Source organism: Tenebrio molitor, chromosome 8, assembly GCF_963966145.1.
Source record: "Tenebrio molitor chromosome 8, icTenMoli1.1, whole genome shotgun sequence".
NCBI classification, from domain to species: Eukaryota; Metazoa; Arthropoda; class Insecta; order Coleoptera; family Tenebrionidae; genus Tenebrio; species Tenebrio molitor.
The window spans coordinates 17818330-17838801 of NC_091053.1; the positions used below are offsets into that span (position 1 = coordinate 17818330).

General features: G+C 32.2%; 2 protein-coding genes across 2 annotated transcripts in view; one reads left to right on the top strand and one right to left on the bottom strand.

Annotated features, from left to right (window-relative positions):
* LOC138137583 (uncharacterized) overlaps positions 1 to 20472 on the top strand; it is a 252149-nt gene that overhangs the window by 116478 nt on the left and 115199 nt on the right. The window lies entirely within an intron of this gene.
* On the bottom strand, positions 1844 to 16034 carry LOC138137130 (uncharacterized). Its single transcript, XM_069056424.1, has 4 exons — positions 15910 to 16034; positions 15527 to 15831; positions 5207 to 9895; positions 1844 to 2498 (listed from the first exon to the last, which is right to left on the bottom strand). The coding sequence occupies exons 2-4, from the start codon at positions 15752 to 15754 to the stop codon at positions 2268 to 2270; spliced, it is 5148 nt and encodes a 1715-aa protein (XP_068912525.1). The 5' UTR covers positions 15755 to 15831; positions 15910 to 16034; the 3' UTR covers positions 1844 to 2267.

Here is a 20472-nt window from a genome sequence, read left to right on the forward strand (position 1 = left end):
AAAAATAAAATTGTACTAAATCTGGTATTAGGGATTAACTAGGCTGGATCTTTGATTAAAAACATACCTATTATAGATAATATATGTTTTAAGCTAGCTACCTAAATGTGTATCAGTTTGGACTTTTCTGTCTGTCGTTATTAATCTGTTAAATTCTATTCTGGAGATGAATTTTCTGCACAAAAATAATCCTTAGAATTTTTTATGCGATTGATAGTAGATTGTGTTATTAGGATTAAAAAAGCAATCTGTTTGCATTGCAAGTCAAAAAAAGGCTCTTTAAATCCGAATGACACATACGGCGAGTATTTTCTTTACTTTACTTTACCCATATCATGAAAAGCACAAAACTCATAGGGACATTTAAAATTTTAAAACGAACGTTTTATTGGACTATTCGTGTAACCAAAGAGACAGTTTTGGCTTTTGTTTTGTTTACATATCTAGTTGTTTTCTTGAAATCAACTATTAGTTGCAAGTAAAGTTTTTTAAGCCTAGGATTAAAAGTACTTTTAATCCTAGGAGGTAAAATTGTTGCCTTGGTAACAGGTACAGTTATGAAAACATCAACTTTAGTAACAGAAAACGGTATTAAAAGTAATCTCTTTTAAGACGTTTGGAGAAAAAGATTGTTTTTTATGGAGATTAATGACGGTGTACAAGTAGGTTTTAGTTAACAGTTATTTTTGTACAGGGTTATTCTAAATGATTGTAGTCGAAGTAGGCGTGAAAACTCAATGTAAAATTTATGGTTGCCGCTCCACATAAAAAAACATCAAAATGTTGTGAATAAGTCAGTTCACACGGGAGTTAAATTGAGTGCAAAACAACTCAATATTTCTGGATTCAATCGTTAATTTAATAAAAATAAATAAAAATCTCATTATCGCACTTTGCATCGAAAAAATGACAGGGACAGCGACACAACTGACAGTTCACATGAAAGCGGCAAAAATGTAATAACATGGGCATGGCCTACTTCGACTACAATCATTTAGAATAACCCTGTATTAAGTGCAAAATGATTGTTGTTTGTTAGCGCATGAGAATGAATTTTTGGTCGAGACTTCAAACTCATTCGAATGCGCCAACAAAACAATCATCTTGCGCACGAAATAGAAACACTATTTTTTCTACAACCACTTTTTAAACCTTTGCTAATAAAATTCATACTTACTACAAAACGATCAGACATTCAAGTTGCCCGCTTGCGCTGGTCACTTGATTAAGAATTTTTGTAAAATTTTCTTTGGATGGTTTAATATTTTTTTTTATTATACCTGAATCATAATCCCTGTTTTTGACACTAAAATGCGTGGGGAAAAGGGCCTTTAAAATACAAAAGCTTTAGGGGTTGCATAGGTAACAACAAATTCACCTACATTTTGAATAATGATAAATAGACATTTATACAGATTTTATGATAGCAAAGAAACAACAACAATTGACCATTTTTATATCAACGATTAATGAAACAGATTACTTCAGAAAAAGTATTTCAATTTCCTTTTTTTGTTATAATTTTCAGATTGTAGTGCAGGTATAATAAAAAATAGCGTATGATACACGTTCATAAGGGCCTTTAAAGCACTTGCGACGTTAAAAGCACACCGCTACGCGTCGTGCTCTTAAACTCGTCGCGTGTGCTTTAAAGGCTTCCTTATAAACTTGTATTATAACCAGTGTTCGGACGAAATAGTACCGGACAAGTCGACCAGTACAACTTTGCGTAATACCCCACTCACATATAAACACGATTCAGCTGGTTCGCTTTCAATAACAGAGAACCAGCTGAATCGTGTTTATGTGCGAGCGAGGGATTACGCAAAGTTGTACTGGTCGACTTGTCCGGTACTATTTCGTCCGAACACTGATTATAACATACTATTTTCACTGTTTTTGCGATGAAAAAAAATTAAACTATCCAAGGAAACTTTTTGACAACTATTTTTGATCTATCAAAAAATGACATACTTTGCGACTTGATAATGATGCATAAATGTCGCGTTTTTTTTGACGGTTGTAGAAAAAATATATGTATATTTGTTTAAATCTGTATTTTTTATCACATCTATTAACGTTCAAATTTCTCATATTATTAGCTTAAATAATGTCTAAATGTTATGAGTTTTAAGAAAAAAAATAGGCAAAAAACAGGCATTAGTACTTAAGATTAGAACGAAATATGCATTATCTCTTTATCAATTTTATAGTGCTTTTGTGATTTACAGTCTAAAAATAATCTAACAAATTTTATGATAACCTTCTTAAGCCGTTTTTGTAAATGGTATGATACGTATTTTCGAAACTTTACTTATAAAGTCATTTTTCATATGACCACTGTTTGAAGAACTATCTTCTGGTGAATACTTCCACTCGTCCTCCGAGTCATCACATAAAGAATTAAAAAAATCGTTAAGATCTGAACTCCATAAGTTACTGGCGAGTTGTCTCTGCTCAATGATTGAATCGATATGATCACGGTCACGAACAGGTACCTATAAAATATAAACATTTTTATTTGTTCCCTACTTGTAAACATCAGTTTATCAAGGCACTGTATTCACCTTGAAAATGTCTCTTAACTGGCTAGCATGTAAAATTATACAAGCAAGCATGTAAAATTTTACTGGCTAGCCAGTAAAATGTTACACCCGTGCTCATATTAATTATGTGGGTTTCCAAAGCAATACCTGTAAAGCTCATACGTTTTTTTTTTCAAATATCGGAATTTTTAATAGTTTGTATAACTATTTACAAGTGAGGAACCAATAAAATATTTAACAATACACGCATGGTAACGGGTTTTACTGGCTTCAGAAGGTGACTGGCTCGCCTTCGGCTCTCGAGTCATATCCTTCTGTCGCGAGTAAAAACCCTTTTTACCATGCTAGTAATGTTAAATACTATTACTGATAGAAAATAAACAGTAGATCACGTGTTCAAAATTTATGTTTCAAGACTTATCAAAACTTAGTGTGTCAGTACAATTAGAAGCACAAGACACGTGGAAAGTTACAATATTCTTGACATAGATATCTCATCACGATATCGTTATAGTGTTGAGGAAAAGAATAAAAAATAACCGACGGTACTATCAATGAAATTTTAATTAAATTAATCCGCAACCTTTGTTCAAATAGTTTATGTACGAATAAATATACGGGGTCATTATAAATGTTTGTAACAACTAGTGGGCGTAGCGGCGCACCTAAAGCATAGCGCACAGCCACCTACGATGGGACAATCATTTATAATGACTAAAGCTCGGATTCTATGCAAATTGCATATTTGTTTCTATGACGTATATAGACAAAATTTTGGCTTTTCTGGGCGTATTAACAAATTTTGAATGAAATTACGACATTTTCAAAATGCATATTTTGCATATTTTAAGCACCTTGAGCATATTTTGGGAAAAAATGCATATTAGTGTATATTTCTCCAATTTTACAGATTTTGGTTAAAAGTATGGAAAAATTCATTAAAATTTAAACATTTTTTTTTAAATCTTTGGACGGGTCAATTTTATTTTATAAAAATACATATTTTAATCCCAAACAAAATTCCAAGCAGTCATTTGTTTTCGAATGATGACGTCATCGGTATTTTGTTTTAAATATCAACTCCCTATTTTTTTCTTGATTTTATAACAAACAAAAACAAGGAAAAAAAATCAAGTAGATAAATCAAACAGTCAAATAGTACTGCCAATTTCAATCGTTTGTGTTATTTGTTTTACAAAACGTTTTCGAAAATGGCTCATTTAACAAAAACAACGTATAGAAATTTTAATTTTGATTGGGTGCGGGGATAAAACTACATAGATAAAACTAAAACAGGAGGAATTTCTTCATAGGCTTGTTTATTGTCAACAAGCTGGGGGATGGCAAGTAGAACATTTAATTCCTTAATTTTATGTACTTACTTAGTAACACAGTTTTTGACTTGGTTTTGTTCGTTATAAAATTTATTTTTTCCAACTTTTTTTTTCTCAAAAATGTCGTTATGTAAGATAACAAATACAAACTTGGAAGGAAGTGTTATCTAAAAGAGTACCAATATTAGGAGAAGATATTGCATGTAACCAAGATCCTGATTCTCTCCATTGCAAAGCCTTAAAACAAACCAAGTGTCTAGGTGAATTAAAGTCATTGGCAATTATTCGTTTGATATTCATGTTATCCCAATTCTTCTGAAATTGTGAGATTGTTGGTCTTTCGTTCTCATTTTCTACATCCCAGACTGCTAAAGTTTCATCATAATGGTGAATAATAAGCTCATTATCCTTTGAATTTAATAATAAAAAACAAGCTTTTTAACACCATGAATTGAAAATAGAAGAGCAGGGAGGCAAATATCGGAAATGCGGCGTATTCCCAGTCCACCAAATCTAATTGGTAAAGTGGACTGACACCTTGTAAATCAGTTAAACGTAAATTAAGTATTCTTTCTAAAGAAGACTTTAAAAAGAATCAATTGAATTAACATAATTAGAAAATTTCCAAAATAGAGTTGTTCTTAATAAAAAATTAAATTTTGGTATGAAAAGACAGTTTTTGATTAAAGTACAAGCCACGTGTCTGCTAAGAAGTTCAGCTTTGTGTAAAAGATTTTCAACTGTAGTTATAGTTTTTTCGACAGTGTTTTTGAAACCTTGGTCAAAGATTGGAGAGTCTAAAAGAGATAAACTTTCTCCGTCACAATTTTTTGACACGATTAGGGGGGCCAATTTCAGTATTTGCACTAGATTTTATTGTTAACCTTAGATGTTTGTTTGTTTTTGTTTGAGGTCAATTAAAATTTTTACGTTAAAAATTAAATTAAATTTTTGAGAAAAAATTTGTAATTTTCTCAAAAAAATTGTTATGTAAGGTACCAAATTTTTTCATTAATCATTTCGGTAGTAGGAGGTCTAAAAGAAAGAGAAAAAAAGAGGGGGGTTGTCATTTAAAGAAATTGGTGATGACGTCATTGCGCAAAAACAAATGACAAGATTTAAACATATTTCACTACATGGGATGGCATTTTTCGAAATAAAATTCGCCCGTCAGAGCGATTTTCTCAAAAACACCACATAACGCTATTATGAATTTTGTTCCAAACTTTTTGATCACACTGTATGTAGTTACACAGACAACGCTTTTTATTTAGCAAGTACTGCAACACAAACAAAAAACACAAATTGATGTTAAAAAAAACTTACAGAATCGGATCCATAGCCATTTGAGAAATATTCCTCTAAAAGTTCAACAATTCGCTTTCTTACGAAATTTGCTTTTTTCTGACAATCTCGTATAAACTTGGTCATTTTCAATAATAAATCGCTGCGAAGGTGTTGATTTTCGACTGCAAAGTTCAAAGGGTATTCGTGGTTGTTGACATCAAGCTTATCGAGATCTAATCCACTTTCTAGAAACAATTCTACAGCAAAACAATTGCCAGCGTAAACAGCGTAGTGAAGAAACGTTACGTAATCAGCAGACATCAACTGATCGTGTGCTCTAGCATCGAACAACATATTCACCACGCGATGTGATCCAGTAGATGTTACAGCATAATCTAGAGCAGTTTTCTGGTTCTTATCTCTTTTGTTAGAGTCAACACCGTGATTTAACAACAACTGAATCACCTCAACATCAGGGGAGTGTGGTTTTTCGAAAGCTGCATGTAACACAGTCTTCCCGAAATTACATACAGCATTAATGTCAGCATTCCGATCAAGTAGTACCTTGATACAATTGTAATTTCTCTGGAAAACCGCATAGTGAAGTACACTACGGTTTTCCGAATCTTTAGCGTTTACACAGGCACCATTTTCTAGTAAAAAAAATATTATTTTTGCATATGAAGTGTCAGAAAGGATCGTGCGATGCAAAATATTTTTTTGGTAGTTGTCGGTAGCACTAACGTGTCCCCCATATTTGCAAGCATAATGTAAGGCAGTACGTCCATCATGGTCTTTACCATTTACGTCTGCGCCTTTACTGATCAGCAGACTTATCATTTCTTTATTTGGTTTGTGTTGTCTGAATATTGTATGTAATAAGTTTATTTTCTCTTCAGTGGCAACTTTTACGTCAAGACCGTGATTAAGCAACATTACCAAAGCATCGTAATGTCCTTGTATGCAACAAAGATGTAATGGAGTTTTTCCATTATCATCTTTGGCTTCCGCATCTATTCCCTTATCTAACAATAGTTTTACAATTCTCATATTTACTTTAGAATTTTCGAGAACAAAATGTAGTGCGTTCCGTCCAACGTGATCTGTCAAATTGATATTTGCTCCTAGATCCAGTAAGACTTTAACGATCACATCGTCATCAAGTTCAGAAGCCCAATGCAAAGCGGTTCTCTTACAGTCACATTGTCCATCTACATCTAAACCGCATTCTATTAACGTTGTAATCACTTTTATGTTTTCCTCCACTAAACTTTGTTCAAATTTGTTATTATTTTTAATTCTAATAATGGCCAGGTGCAACAATGTCAAATTGCATTTTCCAATGTTCACTGATAGAGCTTCTGAGTCTTTTCTAATGGCAGCACGTAATAAATTTGCATAACCCATCTGTGACGAATAATATACAAGTGTCTCAGAGTCATAGTGTTGCAACAAAATTTCAAGGTTCATCGAGTCTTCAAATCTTTCTAAAAATTTTTCTACAGCGAACAAGTTTCGGAGTCGAATGGCGTAATCAAGACAATCCCATCGAAAGAGGTCGTCCTTTTGAAATATATCACAATTTGACAACATTTTGAATATTTTTTTGTACTGTGTAGAAACTACTTCGATGTTATTTTCAGAATAATATTTATTGAAAATAAGTTCCTTTTTGCAAATGGAAAACGAAACGTCTACTTTTTTCCACGAAAGAAGATGTTCGACGCCATAACTGCACAACAATTGAAGTGGGCTTCGACCACCTTCATCTTTCACTTCATTCTTGTCCAAATACTCTAAAACCAAATCAGTATGTCTATAGATTACAGCCAAGTGAAGTGCACTATTTTCCCCCAACATAATATCGAATATGAATTTAAGGTTTTGATTTTCTTCGTTAAACAAGTCATATTCCAAAAGCGAGACCTTGTCCAGATTGTTCTTCAGCCATACACAAGCAAAGTACTCTGCGAAAGTCTGGTGGTCGAAGATGGCTTGATTATCATCGGTCACTCTACTGACTATTCCAAACGGATCTCCGGATTTTAATTTTTCCAAGAACTTTTGACTCTTTCCAAAATTTATCTTTAACTTGTCTAAAGTGCTGGCGTCCAGACAAGACTCCAGTGCTGGCAATTCGTATTGTTCCAGATACAGATCAAAGTCAAATCCGATCTGGTCCTCGTGTTCGTGCACTCCCAATTTTCGATGTTGATGCTTCTTCTTTCCTTGGAAAAATATTTTATACATTTTCGTCAACACAAAAATTTCTTGTTCGGGTTCTCTCCATAAATCTTTCTTGTCGCGAAAATTTTCTGTAACCATGAACAACTGTAAAGGGACTCCTAACAAGTGTCGACTGTTAACGATATCCACGTTGTCGTATATTTTATCGGTAATGTGTTCAACTTGATCTTCATTGTATATATTCTGTAGACGCTTTTGGATGTATGCTTTCTGCTGCTCTTCTGTCAGCTCTTCAATTTTTATGGGAAATATCTTTAGCTCTTGTGACACTGTTTGCTCCAAATTTTTACGTGAAGTAATCCATACGCGATGACCCAACGAAGAGATGTGGTTAATAAAATTCAATGCGATTTGAAGACAATTACTGTCTATTTCGTCCAATCCGTCAAGAAAAAAATAGATTCTTTTATTTTGTAAAAGCATCGAACGTATCTTAACCACTAATGCATCTTCCTCTTCCTCAACAAAATGGTGCAATATTTCATCGTGCGCACATTTATTCTTAAAAACTGCTCTGTGATTGATCAAATTTACACGAACACTCCAGTAACTGGATGGACAGATTCTGCTCATGCGAGAAACCAGAGTGCTCTTACCCATTCCGGGTGGTGAGCAAATAACATTCAGAGGATGGTCGAGAAATGTGAAAATTTTACTTTCATCGACACGTGCTCCTTTAGATTTCATTGTTTCCAAAGAGAATCTGTTTTCCTTACTCAGAACTGAAGTACAACTTTTGTCGTCGAAAACCTGCAGTAAATGGACGTTCCTCTCGGTCTCTTTACAAATGTCATTGAATTGAATCTGAGACCATCCATTGCTCGTCAGCAAAACATCAACTTCGTTTAATTTGTTTTTGCCTTCCAGTTTCAAGTATTGGTCAAGCTCCAGCACGTGCAAATCCATCTCTCGCATTGCTTTATTCCAAGGTTGAGAAACGTTACAGATGATTAGGAGAGACTTCTCTGTCTTACAAAACTCTGACATTTTGATTATGTCTACACTCATCGTAGAAACAATTCTGGGAATGTAAGTTTCAAACGCCTTCTCCCGCCTTCTACCGATTTGAATCACTTCTTCTGTCATTTTAATGAGTTCTGTAGTTTCAATAATTCTGCCATTTTTTTTATCAAAGTTCAGTAACTGCTCCAAAAAAATTGATTGTCGACCTTGAAGAGACACTTCAAAATGTTTAACGATATCTGTGTAGACACCTTCATTTGGTAAATCGGAAAGATCTTGGAAAATTTTCCACCCCGGAAATTCTTCTTTCCTTGCGTTTACCAATAGTACTAATTTTTTCTTTTCAACTTTCTCGAGCAATCTGATAGCGTGCTTAACTTGTACTTGATGACATTCTTCCGCTTTTACAATCAGGGGAACTTTGTTTAAATGCCACAACACTTTACTTTTTTCCTTTGTAGATAAATTATTACTCCCCCTAGGAAGCAGTCCATATTTGAGAGATGCCAAACTGATTTCATCCTCAGTTGCTGTCTCGTTCCAAATGTTAGCGATAATCTCTTCATTCGTATCTCTAACAATCGTCATGTCAAATTTCATAATTGCTTCTTTAAGAAGTTTTGATTTATCGTTACACTTTCTGTTCGATATCGTTTGTATAAAAGGCGTAAGCGTCAACTCAGCCAATTTTGCTACCACGTCATATTTAGTCAGGATAAAGTTACTAGACCACCACGTTTCCATGAACTGGATAAAACTTGAAGAGCAGCTAGCATCGTTAATTCCACACTCTTCTCTTAACATATCGTTGATTAGCGACTCTGCTCCTGTCGTGTTAGTCTGATGGGCGAAGAAATAAAAACGTTTCAAATGATCATCAAGACTTTCAACTGATCCACTACTCTGACTTAGTTCAAACTGAAAAACGTTTGTTCCTTTCTCTTGATGTTGAGGTTTAAGGTGTTTTTTTTTTTCTTTTTTTTTCTTACGATTTTCATTTTTGCTCCATAACAGAAGTTTCTTAGGATCCACGTCTTGCAGTTCGGTCACAACAACCTTATCATTTGTCTTGTCTTCATTTTTAATATCTATTGTTGATTTACTCTCAATACTTGTAGATTTATTTGTATATAAAATAAAACTGACATTTTTAGTGTTTTCGGATTTTGAAATAGATCTTATATATTTCTGTAAGCTGAAGTCGCCATTTTCCGCTGCAAACATATTGTCAGTAACATTTTTCATATTCTCAGAATGTTTCAGTTGCAGGAGAAATATTTGCGATTGTCCATCCACAAAAGTCACTTTTAGCGCCACGTCGTCGAAGTCTCCACAATCGTCACTATTGGTTATCATCTCGAAATCTGCCACAATATCAGTTGTGCTGAATTTTAAAGCGAATAGAGCGCACATCAGTTTTTCATAGTCCTTGCCTTGATCTCCAGTTCCAGATCTTTTTTTGTAAGTGTCAAATTTGAGCTGACTTGAAGGATCAAAGGACTTCTTCTTAGTTGCAAACTGAAGATTAAATGAAAATTAGACAATTTTGAAATACGGGTCAGTTACAAAATTATACTCGTACTTACAAAATCTAAGTGCTTATTCACAATGGACATAAGCTTGACATAAGGCATAAGAAATAACTGATACATGCAGTCATGCAGTGGATATACAGTGAGCGGCAAAAGTATGGAATAAATTCATTAAAAATTAGACAAAATTTTTTTCAAAAAAATCTTTGGACAGGTCAATTTTAGTTTATAAAAATACATATTTTAATAAAAAATAAAATTCCAAGCAATTTTTTTTTTGTTGATTCTGATAGCCCTTTTAATTGTCTAAACGCCAGTATAAAAATTTTGTTACCTTACATTAGGAAATTTTTGAGAAAAAAAATAACAAAGTTGAAAAAAATAAATTTTATAGCGAACAAAAACAAGTCAAAAACTGTGTTAGTAAGTACTTAAAATTATGGAATTAAATGTTCGAATCGCCATCCCCCAGCTTGTTGACAATAAGCAAGTTTATGAAGAAATTCCCCCTGTTTTAGTTTTATCCCCGCACTCAATCAAAATTAAAATTTCTATACGTTGTGTTTCTGTTAAATGAGTCATTTTCGAAAATGTTTTGTAAAACAAATAACACATACGAATGAAAGTGACAATAACATTTGACTGTTTGATTTACATACTTGATTTTTTGACTTGTTTTTGTTCGTTATAAAATTTATTTTTTCCAAATTTATTATTTTTTTTCTCAAAAATTTCCTTACGTAAGATAACAAAATTTTTTTACTGTCATTTACACAATTAAAAGGGCTATCAGAATCAAGAAAAGAAATAGGGGGTTTCCATTTAAGAAAACTATTGATGACGTCATAACTCGAAAACAAATAACTGCTTGGAATTTTCATTGATACTAAAACATGTATTTTTATAAACTAAAATTGACCTGTTCAAAGATTTTTTTGAAAAAAATTTTGTTTAATTTTTAAGAAATTTATTCCATACTTTTGCCGCTCACTGTATTTTTATTGTTATTAAAAAAAACACACTTCACAATGCTTTTTAAAAAGGTTCAGAAAGGCCAGCATAGTCTGTAACACAATTTCCAATAGAACATAACCTTTAAATTGATATCACGTAAAGGTACTTTTGAGGAACATGAATTCCCCCAAAGTACCCTTGCGGGAATTGAAGAATTATTCGGAATCCGGCTTGTTTATTCGTTTATGATTGGGATAATTTCAAGGAATTTTGAGTATTTTTTAATCACCAATCAAGTAAAATCGGTTATAAAAATATTTCGCCAAATACTAGAGGGGTCACCCTATTCCGTTTCATATTTTACATTTTTACGAATGGGGTTGCAGCGGGATTCCTATTGATAATAATTTAATGACAACTTTGTCTTCAAAATAATTAGGACTTTTTAAAAAGGTTCAGAAAGCCCAGCATAGTCTGTAACATCATTTCCACTTGAAGATTCTCCTTAAACGCATATCACGTAAAGGTACTTTTGTGGAACACGAATTCCCCAAAAGTACCTTTGCGGGAATTGAAGAATGATTCGGAATCCGGCTTTTTTATTCGTTTATGATTGGTATAATTTCAAGGAAATTTGAATATTTTTTAATCACCAATCAAGTAAAATCGGTTATAAAAATATTTCGCCAAATACTAGAGGGGTCACCCGATTGCGGTTCATATTTTACATTTTTACGAATGGGGTTGCAGCGGGATTCCTGTGGATACCAATTTAATGTCAGCTTTGTCTCCAAAATAATTAGATCTTTTTAAAAAGGCTCAGAAAGGCCAGCATAGTCTGTAACATAATTTCCAATAGAATATAACCTTAAAATTGAAATCACGTAGGGGTACTTTTGAAGAACACGAATTCTTTTTTTAAAGTGAATTCACAAAGAGGAATATTTTTTTTATAAAGTTGGCCGAAATGTAATGCGGTATAGGCAGAGAATTGCCTGACGTATTTTTAATTAATTCAGAGGCTAATTAATCCTGCTGATTTTTTTCTTGAAGTTAAGACTGCATAAGCTAGGCAACTATTTTCGCTTTAACTTAAGTTCTTCGAAAGTCCCAATAGAGAATAAAAAGTTCTGAAATTTTAGGCAACCAATTTTGCTGCGAAAGTCCTCGAAAGTCCTGAAGGTTCCCCAAAATTCCTTCAAACGTCTAGCTTTGCTACAAACCAAAAAAAAAACACCCGATAAGTATCTTTGCATACTTTTTTTTGCAAAAATTGTCTTTTCTTTACTTTTCTTTATAAAAATGGCTTCAGGTAAAAATTAGATGAATTTTAGTGAAATCTTCACCTTCGTACGACAACGAATAAAAAAGCTCCCCGAAAGTCCCTTTCCACATACATATATATTTTTATCGGTTTAATATAATTTTTGTAGAAAAATTAATAAGCTGCTTCAAAATCTCATGCGTTCTCATTTGAAATATGTTGCTGGAAGTCTACGGTGACGTCATGTATGCGTCAGCCAATCAGTGTTTCCTACCGCATCGAGGCATCCTTTCATCTATACTTTACGACTTTACCCTCCTTGGTTAAATGTCAGTTTCAATCGTTTTTATTCAAAATCAAAGCAATAAGATTGAAACAATTTGCTCAATACCAGGACAACCAGCTAATTCTGTTTGTAAACAACGCGTTGTTTTGAATTTTTCATGATTGAGAGCCAGGTCATTTACGTCTTATTATATCGCGGCTCTCGGAAGTCAAGTGACTTCGAAAAATGTACATTGGGGTTACCGCGACGTCAAGTGAGAAAAGTACCTGAACCTGGAACGGAAACGAGTGTGATCCTGTTTCGAGGACGACCTGGAGTGCAAGAGACGAGAGTCTCTGGAGGTGTCACTGCAGTTTGCATCGTTTTTCCAGTATGGCGTGTATTACAAAGTGGTCTCTTGTGCGAGCAACGCAACGGACAAAAGAGAATAGTACTATTGCGGGCAAAAAAAGTGGGACTCAACGTCATTGTCTTGACTTTTAATGTGAAATAACCCTTATCTGATGCTAACCCTACTTTGAACTGATTGACGTTGTCATTAAGTATTGTAGGTTGTAGGGAATGATTGTAAGTAAGCACGTAGTGAATATTTATTTAATGCAAAGTTCCAATCAAAATCTACCTTTATCGAAAGAAGAGGGCATTTGGAAAAAGAAAATAGAAGTATAAAATAAATTTTTAAACTGTCAGCTGGAATAGTGTCAAAAAAAATGACAATAAAGCTTGAACTACATAGAATTTTTCAAAACTGACAAATTTGATGTCCCACTTTTTTGCCCGCAATAGTACATACATATATGATATCAGTGAAAGTAAGTCTTTTTGTGCCAAGCCCAGAGATTGAAGACCGAAACGAAGTCGATGCCGGCAACTGGGCGAACAAAATGCAAGAGCTGTGTTATGTATTTACAATAAGTACCTAGCTCTTCTTTTGTATTGCTGTCTTTTAATAAATTTTGTCTGTTTGCTTCTAAATAAAAATGCGTTACGTAATGAAACCAGTGCGGTAATGAACTACATTACGCAACTCAAATGACTATAAATGAATGTGGTTATAAGGTCTTATCCAAGCAGCCGTAGATAAATTACAATTGCCAAAATTTACAAATTATTTTTTGGTGTCTCTTATGTATTTCTTATGTCTTATGTCCATTGTGAATAAGCACTAATTTAACTAAATTCTAAGTTGTGACACTGAGAAAATGGCTCCTACAATGGTGCAATATTTAAAAACTCAACTAAAGTAATTTCGTTATTTTGTTCGTTTTATTTAGAGAAATAGCACAATTCAAATGACTTCTAAATTCATATTGGGTGTAACAGAAAAAGTGCATTCATTTTAACTGGTAATACTACAGGGTTATTCTAAATGATTGTAGTCGAAGTAGGCGTGAAAACTCAATGTAAAATTTATGGTTGCTGCTCCACATAAAAAAACATCAAAATGATGTGAATAACTGAGTACACACGGGAGTTAAATTGGGTGCAAAACAACTCAATATTTCTGGATTCGATCGTTAATTTAACAGAAATAAATAAAAATCTCATCATCGCACTTTTCACCTAAAAAATAACAGCGACAAAACTGACAGTTCACATGAAAGCGGCAAAAATATAATAACATGGGCATGGCCTACTTCGACTACAATCATTTAGAATAACCCTGTACTTATAAACTACAACAACTTTTCTAAATAAAGTTTCTTGTAATTTGCAAAATTCAATTTCCATTTGTCCTCCCTTTATTTTGACGTGCCGTTCAGGTTGAATCCAATTTTAAAAATCTGAAAACTTTTTTAAACGGGACTCGTAAAAACTGAATGTTTTTATTCCCTTCGTATTGCATTTGATGAATAAAATGGTTTCACTTTCGTTTGTTTTTTTTTTATGAAACTGCTGCTTTTCTTAAATATCCTGACAAGTTACAATTGCGCTTCATGAATAAAAAGGTTCACTTTCGTTTGTTTTTTGTTACCTCCTTGTTTTGTTTCTTTATTAAATGTAGTCAGATTAAAACCGTTCCATAGGCGGGTAAGCAAGTCTTTAGTACATTTACAATAATTTTTAAAACCCTTCAGAATTTGTTTTCGAAAAAAAAATTAAAAAAGTTGTTGTAGATAAGTCCTATTACCAATTATAATAAAAGCACTTTTTTCTGTTACACCCTGTATATACTACAAACATTTTTAGTTTTGCGAAATTTAATAGCAATAACTAGAGCTGTCCTAACTATTAAAATAACATTCGACAAGAAACTTCTAACTATCAACTTTGAGACGTGATTCAATCCACAATTTTTTAAACGCAGCAAATGTATTCAAGTATGTATTTGTGGTCCGGTGCAGAGCACAAAATGCAGCCTCGCCTCCCGTTAATGGGCAAATGGATCGCAGACAAAACAGCTGACACGTGAAAAGAGATCCTTGTAAGTCTGACGACCTTTCCTTTCCTTTTTATGATTGTCTAAATGTCTATACCTATTATATCAGCTGAGCTGAGACAATTTAAATCTTAACAGGATCACATAGTTCGCGTCCCGAATTCTTTTAATACTGTTATGTTGATAAATGTATTTATTTATTCAGTTCAGTGGCTTATCTATAAAAAAATTTCAGTGAAGTATGTTTAATCGTTTCATGTAAATTACGCTTCCGACGGTACGGCCTCTCGAACTTTAAAAATATGTAGTATAAACACGACTTAGGATTAATAAATAGATTCTTTTCTCACAATACTTGGTTTCGAATGTTTTTGCCAAAATAAGACCGAAGGAAAAGTGACAGTCTGAATTGCATCAAAAAGGGCAAACATTACATTGGTGACGTAACCAGGATTGCCCCGCAACGTAGAAATATCACAATAGGTATGTATTTGACTTTAAATTGATGATTTAATTTACATTAAAAGGATAATCAAGGTAAGATCATGTATCTGAAGGAAATGTTGAAGCATACCAATTAACACGACAGAACAGCGATTTTGGCCACAATTTTTTTGAATGCTCGTTACCACTCAAAATTAATTTTTGTTAAAAGGCGGCGTTAAATAAAACATTTTTTCTTGTCTCATTTACCACTCCCGATCTAACGTAAATTTAAATGTGTACAACTTACCATTGAAACACCTTTCTGCTTTTCATGAGTAGCACTCTTCCTCCGCAAGTCTCGAGCCTCCTCATTATGTTCATAATTTGTACTACTGCACGGAGAATCTTGTGGCTTCGTTTGTTCAGTACATTTTTTCTGCAACTCAATTTGTTCGTCCATCTTCAACTTCTCTTTGTTGTCACAGTGTTGGTCCATTTTATCAGAAGTTTTATTACGGTCATCTCTATTGTCCATGTCTGCGGTTCCGTAAATTTTATAACTTTCTCCAAATGCTCATTTTGTGTATTTTTATTTGCAATCCCGTTGAAAATCTTAAAAAAAAAACATTCAAAATACAAATATTTCATTAACTAATCAACTAAGGAATGACAATTATCTTAATTACCTACCAGTTGTTTTCTCCTTTGACTACGCAATTTGTTAATTATCATAGAATACAATTATTAATCGGTAATAGGTATTCTAGGTCGAGACGTTGATATTGATAACTACGTCGAGACTGTAATACTAGTTCGCTCCCGTGTGACGTACAAAATTTATAGGCCCTGCCATATCAATGATTAAAAAATTACAGATGATAACATTGATAAAAAAAAATGTAGAAAGGGAATTGTTCTAATAAATTCTTTGGTTAAGTATAAGCGTAGAATTTTTTTTTTTACATTTTATTTTTGATTTTTTATCAGACTACAATTAGGTAAGTGGAAATGTTAGTCATTCTATTCTTCTTTTTTACTAATTTCTCACAAGTTTGGAGAACAACAAGCTTGGTTCATTATTTTGATGAAATTATCAGTATATAAAGATTACATAAGTATGCAATAAAGAAAATATCGGCATAATCTTGTTTTGTTTTGTCATTAGTTGTCTACAAAATACACGAGAAAAAGTGTAATCTGTAAACTGTTCAACTAATAGTTATTTATGCAACGAGTTTCTGTGTAAATTGGGCTTTTCTAATTGCCCGAGGGACAAGATTAAAACACGAGCGTAGAGTGTTTTAAGGCCTCGAGAGCAATAAGAAAAGCCCAATTTACCCAGAAACAAGTTGCATACAAAATTTTATTGTTTGAAACGACGTCCCTGAAGCTTCCAAATCTTTTAAAAATGGTTTCGTATTTGCTTTTGACAGTTTTGACAAATTTTTATTATTAAAATTTACTTTTAATTTTCTAAGTTCTATTATAACCATATCTTTATCGAAAATTATACAGCTATGAAAGTTGGGTTGAGAAATATAGTAATTAGCACCAAATCTACCCCCCCATCTAGTCACCAGTTTAACAATCCTATATTTCCTTACATTTTCAATCATTTTTCCAAACGAAGCATTGATTAATAATTTGAAAAAATGTTTCCCAAATTCATGCACACATGATTTTCGCAATTCTATATTTACATCAATAAATTTTTTCAGCCAAGGTGATTGTTTAAATTTTAAGCATCTATGTATTTTTTTAAGTTTTAAACCTAATTTAAGAGCTTGTTGAAGATTTCTATAGTGAATAATATATTTCTTTTTATCATATAATGTTGTTAACAATTTTGGATTATTTGAATCGGAAACAGGTGGAACTAAATGTTGAGGACATAATGGTAAATCTTTATGCGTGTTAAACAGTTCTTTAGGATAAGAAAGTTCTACCTCAAAAATGTATCCATAATCACTATCTTCAGGAAGATTTAAAACATTCTCACGATAAATATCTATATCTTCAATCCAATGAAAGTCTGCAAAAGGTAGAGGATAAAGCATCGCTGTACCATACAGATTATTAACATCAAAATACATGAGGTAACTAACGGGTTCATTAGGATTGAAATCTTTTCCCATGTATTTGTTATTAGCTTTTGCATAGCGATTGGAGCATTGTGAAACACCACCTCTTATCCCTTTTTCTATAAACATAATCATGTCCACATCAGTTAATAATTCTAATTCTACCTCAGTCATTTTTAACATACTGTCAAATGCAAAACCTGGTGCAGTGTAGTAGTGGAGACAATCTAATTGATATGTTTCTAAACATTGCATCCTAAAGTTTTCAAATATGTCTGCAAGAAGTAAGACATCAGTTTTCAAGTACAATTCAGCATATTCTTGTATCGTTTTGATATCATATTGCTTCCATACATTAACAGCATGATTGTAGTCTTCACAAGAAATTTGAGTGTTGTTAATTTTACTATAAAATTTTTCTTGGGGTGGTAAGTGAGTATCATTTAATTTTTCCCAAGAGTCGAGATATTCATAGGGAAAGACACCTTTTCGTACAACTAAATTAAATTCACGATCATTGGGGTAATATTTTCTGGTAATAACTTTTTGGTTATCAGTCAAAATCGAAGACAATGTATCAAGACTACTAGACATAAATCGATAAGAGTCCAAAAATCTAAAGTTTATGTTGGTATTTTGCACATATTTTGTAAAGGAAATATATTTTTCCTTATTTAGAGGTAGCAAATTTATATTTCCATCAATTTCAGTGACAAGTGCTTTAATTATAAAATGACTGTCATAACCAGACAAATTGTGAAATAGTACTGGTACAGTATATGAATCTTTATAATTAATATTACAAGAATTGTGTGCTGCACCCCTAAAATTTCCGATAAGATGACAATGGTCTTTTACTTTTACATCAGAATTAACAAATGGTTTACTACAGTGACATTTTAATGAATGTAAAAAGTTATTTTGTTCATCAGAGGATAAAGGTTTTAATGGGACAATATTTGAAAAAATTGAATTTAATTGTTTTGCAATTTTTGCAAGTTCTCGAACAAACCATACAATACAATCTTTACCTGTGAAGGTATTAAATTTTGAAATGGAATTGTCGTAAGAACAATGAAGATAATATGCTATGCAAAATGGTTTATGTATTTGATATATTTCAGTTTTACTTATATTTTTATTATCTTTATAATTCAGAAGAATACTTTCAATATCAGCGTAAATGGCAAAAGGTACCTGTATTTTATTTTTAAAATTTGTAAATTTCATGATTTTATTGTTTTCGTTAGGAAGAATCATTTTAGTTTCATTTAAAACTTTACAATCATCTAAATGTTTTTTCAATACACCTTCATTCAAAAAGCGATTTAAACATCTTTCACAGAACCATTTCTTCTTTTTAACATTACCCACTTGCTTACTAATTAAACGTGATAAATTATTTATATATGTGAAATGGAATAAAGTCTTTTGTTTCTCATCATCATCATCATCATCATCATCATCATCCCCGCTCGTAAAATCCGTATGATCTTTGTGAGTATTTTTGCTGCTCCATCAATTAAATCTTTTGAAAACATAAGTAAATTTATACGTGGTGAGAAATCAGTCTTACTCAAAAGTAAAGGTAAAATTTCCTTTTTTTCTATTGTAAAAACATTTATAGCCCATTTATTCATGATTTCAAATTTAGGAATATCCTTTTTCTAATTTTGACATATAAAGTGACACTTTTCAAAATTAATTGACGTTTGGAAACGTCACACTTTTCGTAACTGGTTACGAAAAGTAAAATCTTTCCTAACTGGTTATGAAAAATTTATTGTATTCACCAGTTGACACCGTCATATTTTTTGTTTTTAAGCAAAATAACCGTGCCTACTTACCTACTTGATATTTTAACACAATAATAATTTATTATTAATGAAATTCATTACTTTGTTTAACGTTTGAAGAAACTTTTTTTTTGTCAAAATTAGAAAAAATCTTGTATGTAACACGTTTGGAAATGCAATTTTGTGTAACTCGTGTGATTTTGCGGTATCTCGCTGCGCTCGTCCCGCAAATATTCCACTCGTTACACAAAATAACGCATTTCCTAACTGGTTACATAAATAGCTATTAAAGCCATGGGAAATGAAATATTATCAAATTTTAAAACATTACTAAAATGAGGATATGATGATACTCTAGAAACGTTTTTATTTTTTACAGCTGGATACAAAGCGCATACAACTGACCATAGAAAACAATACTCATCATTATTTTTAATATTTATGACACTTTTCGTGTTTTGAATAAAAGTGGGTAAATCACAATAAGTTGAAAAACCAACTTTTATCGGATTATATTTATTTATATTAACTTTTAAGTATAAAATTTCATATAACGCCCAACCACTATCTTTTTCTTGAAAATCTTCAAGTTTAGTTAAAATTTTATCATTTACATACACTTTATACCATTCGTTTAAATTTGTATTTTGATCAATAACACCATTTTTAGTTGAAAAATATTTAAAGGATGTTTCTGCGTTTCTTGGTTTAACAAACAATCCAGCAAAAACAACATTTACTTTTAACAAAGACGTTCTCACTTCTTTTTTAATTCTTAGAGAAAAACTTCGAAAAGCTTTTTTAAGAAATTCGTTTGGGCTTTTAATTTTCAAGTTTGTTATAACACCCGTTTTAATTCTACCTTTAAAACATGATTCAACATCTTGCCAAATTAGTTCTTTGTTTTTTAAATATTTAATTTCACCAAATTTAGCTTTAAAATTTTGAAGATATTTTTTCAACATAGATAGATCTGATTCAATTTTGTTAAAACTTTTTACACGGTCACTTCTATTTTTAACACATTTGTTAAGAATTAAAATGGTTTTTCTTAAATAATTAACATATTTATGATACTCTTCTTTTGTTTTAATTAATCTACTCATCAGTTCAATATTTTTCAAAATATTGGTGGAATAGGCTTCAACGACTTGGGAACTCATTTCACTCAATTAAAGAAACAAACTAATAAAAAAAAAACACTTAGATTTAAAAAATTAAACGGAGCCACTCATACTTACATTTCTGTTCAGTTGAGTATTTATGGTTACAGTGAAGATCATTTCTAAATCACTTACATATTTATATCAATTTGTTGGGGTGCGGTCCGCACTTAAGAATGTGTAAGACTAACACTATTATGCAGAATCATCACT

What these genes read in the sequence shown, in the direction of transcription:
- LOC138137130 (XM_069056424.1), bottom strand. Translation starts at nt 15,754, where the DNA reads ATGGACAATAGAGATGACCGTAATAAAACTTCTGATAAAATGGACCAA. An exon ending in AGCAGAAAGGTGTTTCAATG is followed by an intron (nt 9,896 to 15,526) that starts GTAAGTTGTACA and finishes TTTAATCTTCAG; the next exon opens with TTTGCAACTAAGAAGAAGTC. An exon ending in ATGGCTATGGATCCGATTCT is followed by an intron (nt 2,499 to 5,206) that starts GTAAGTTTTTTT and finishes TATATTTTATAG; the next exon opens with GTACCTGTTCGTGACCGTGA.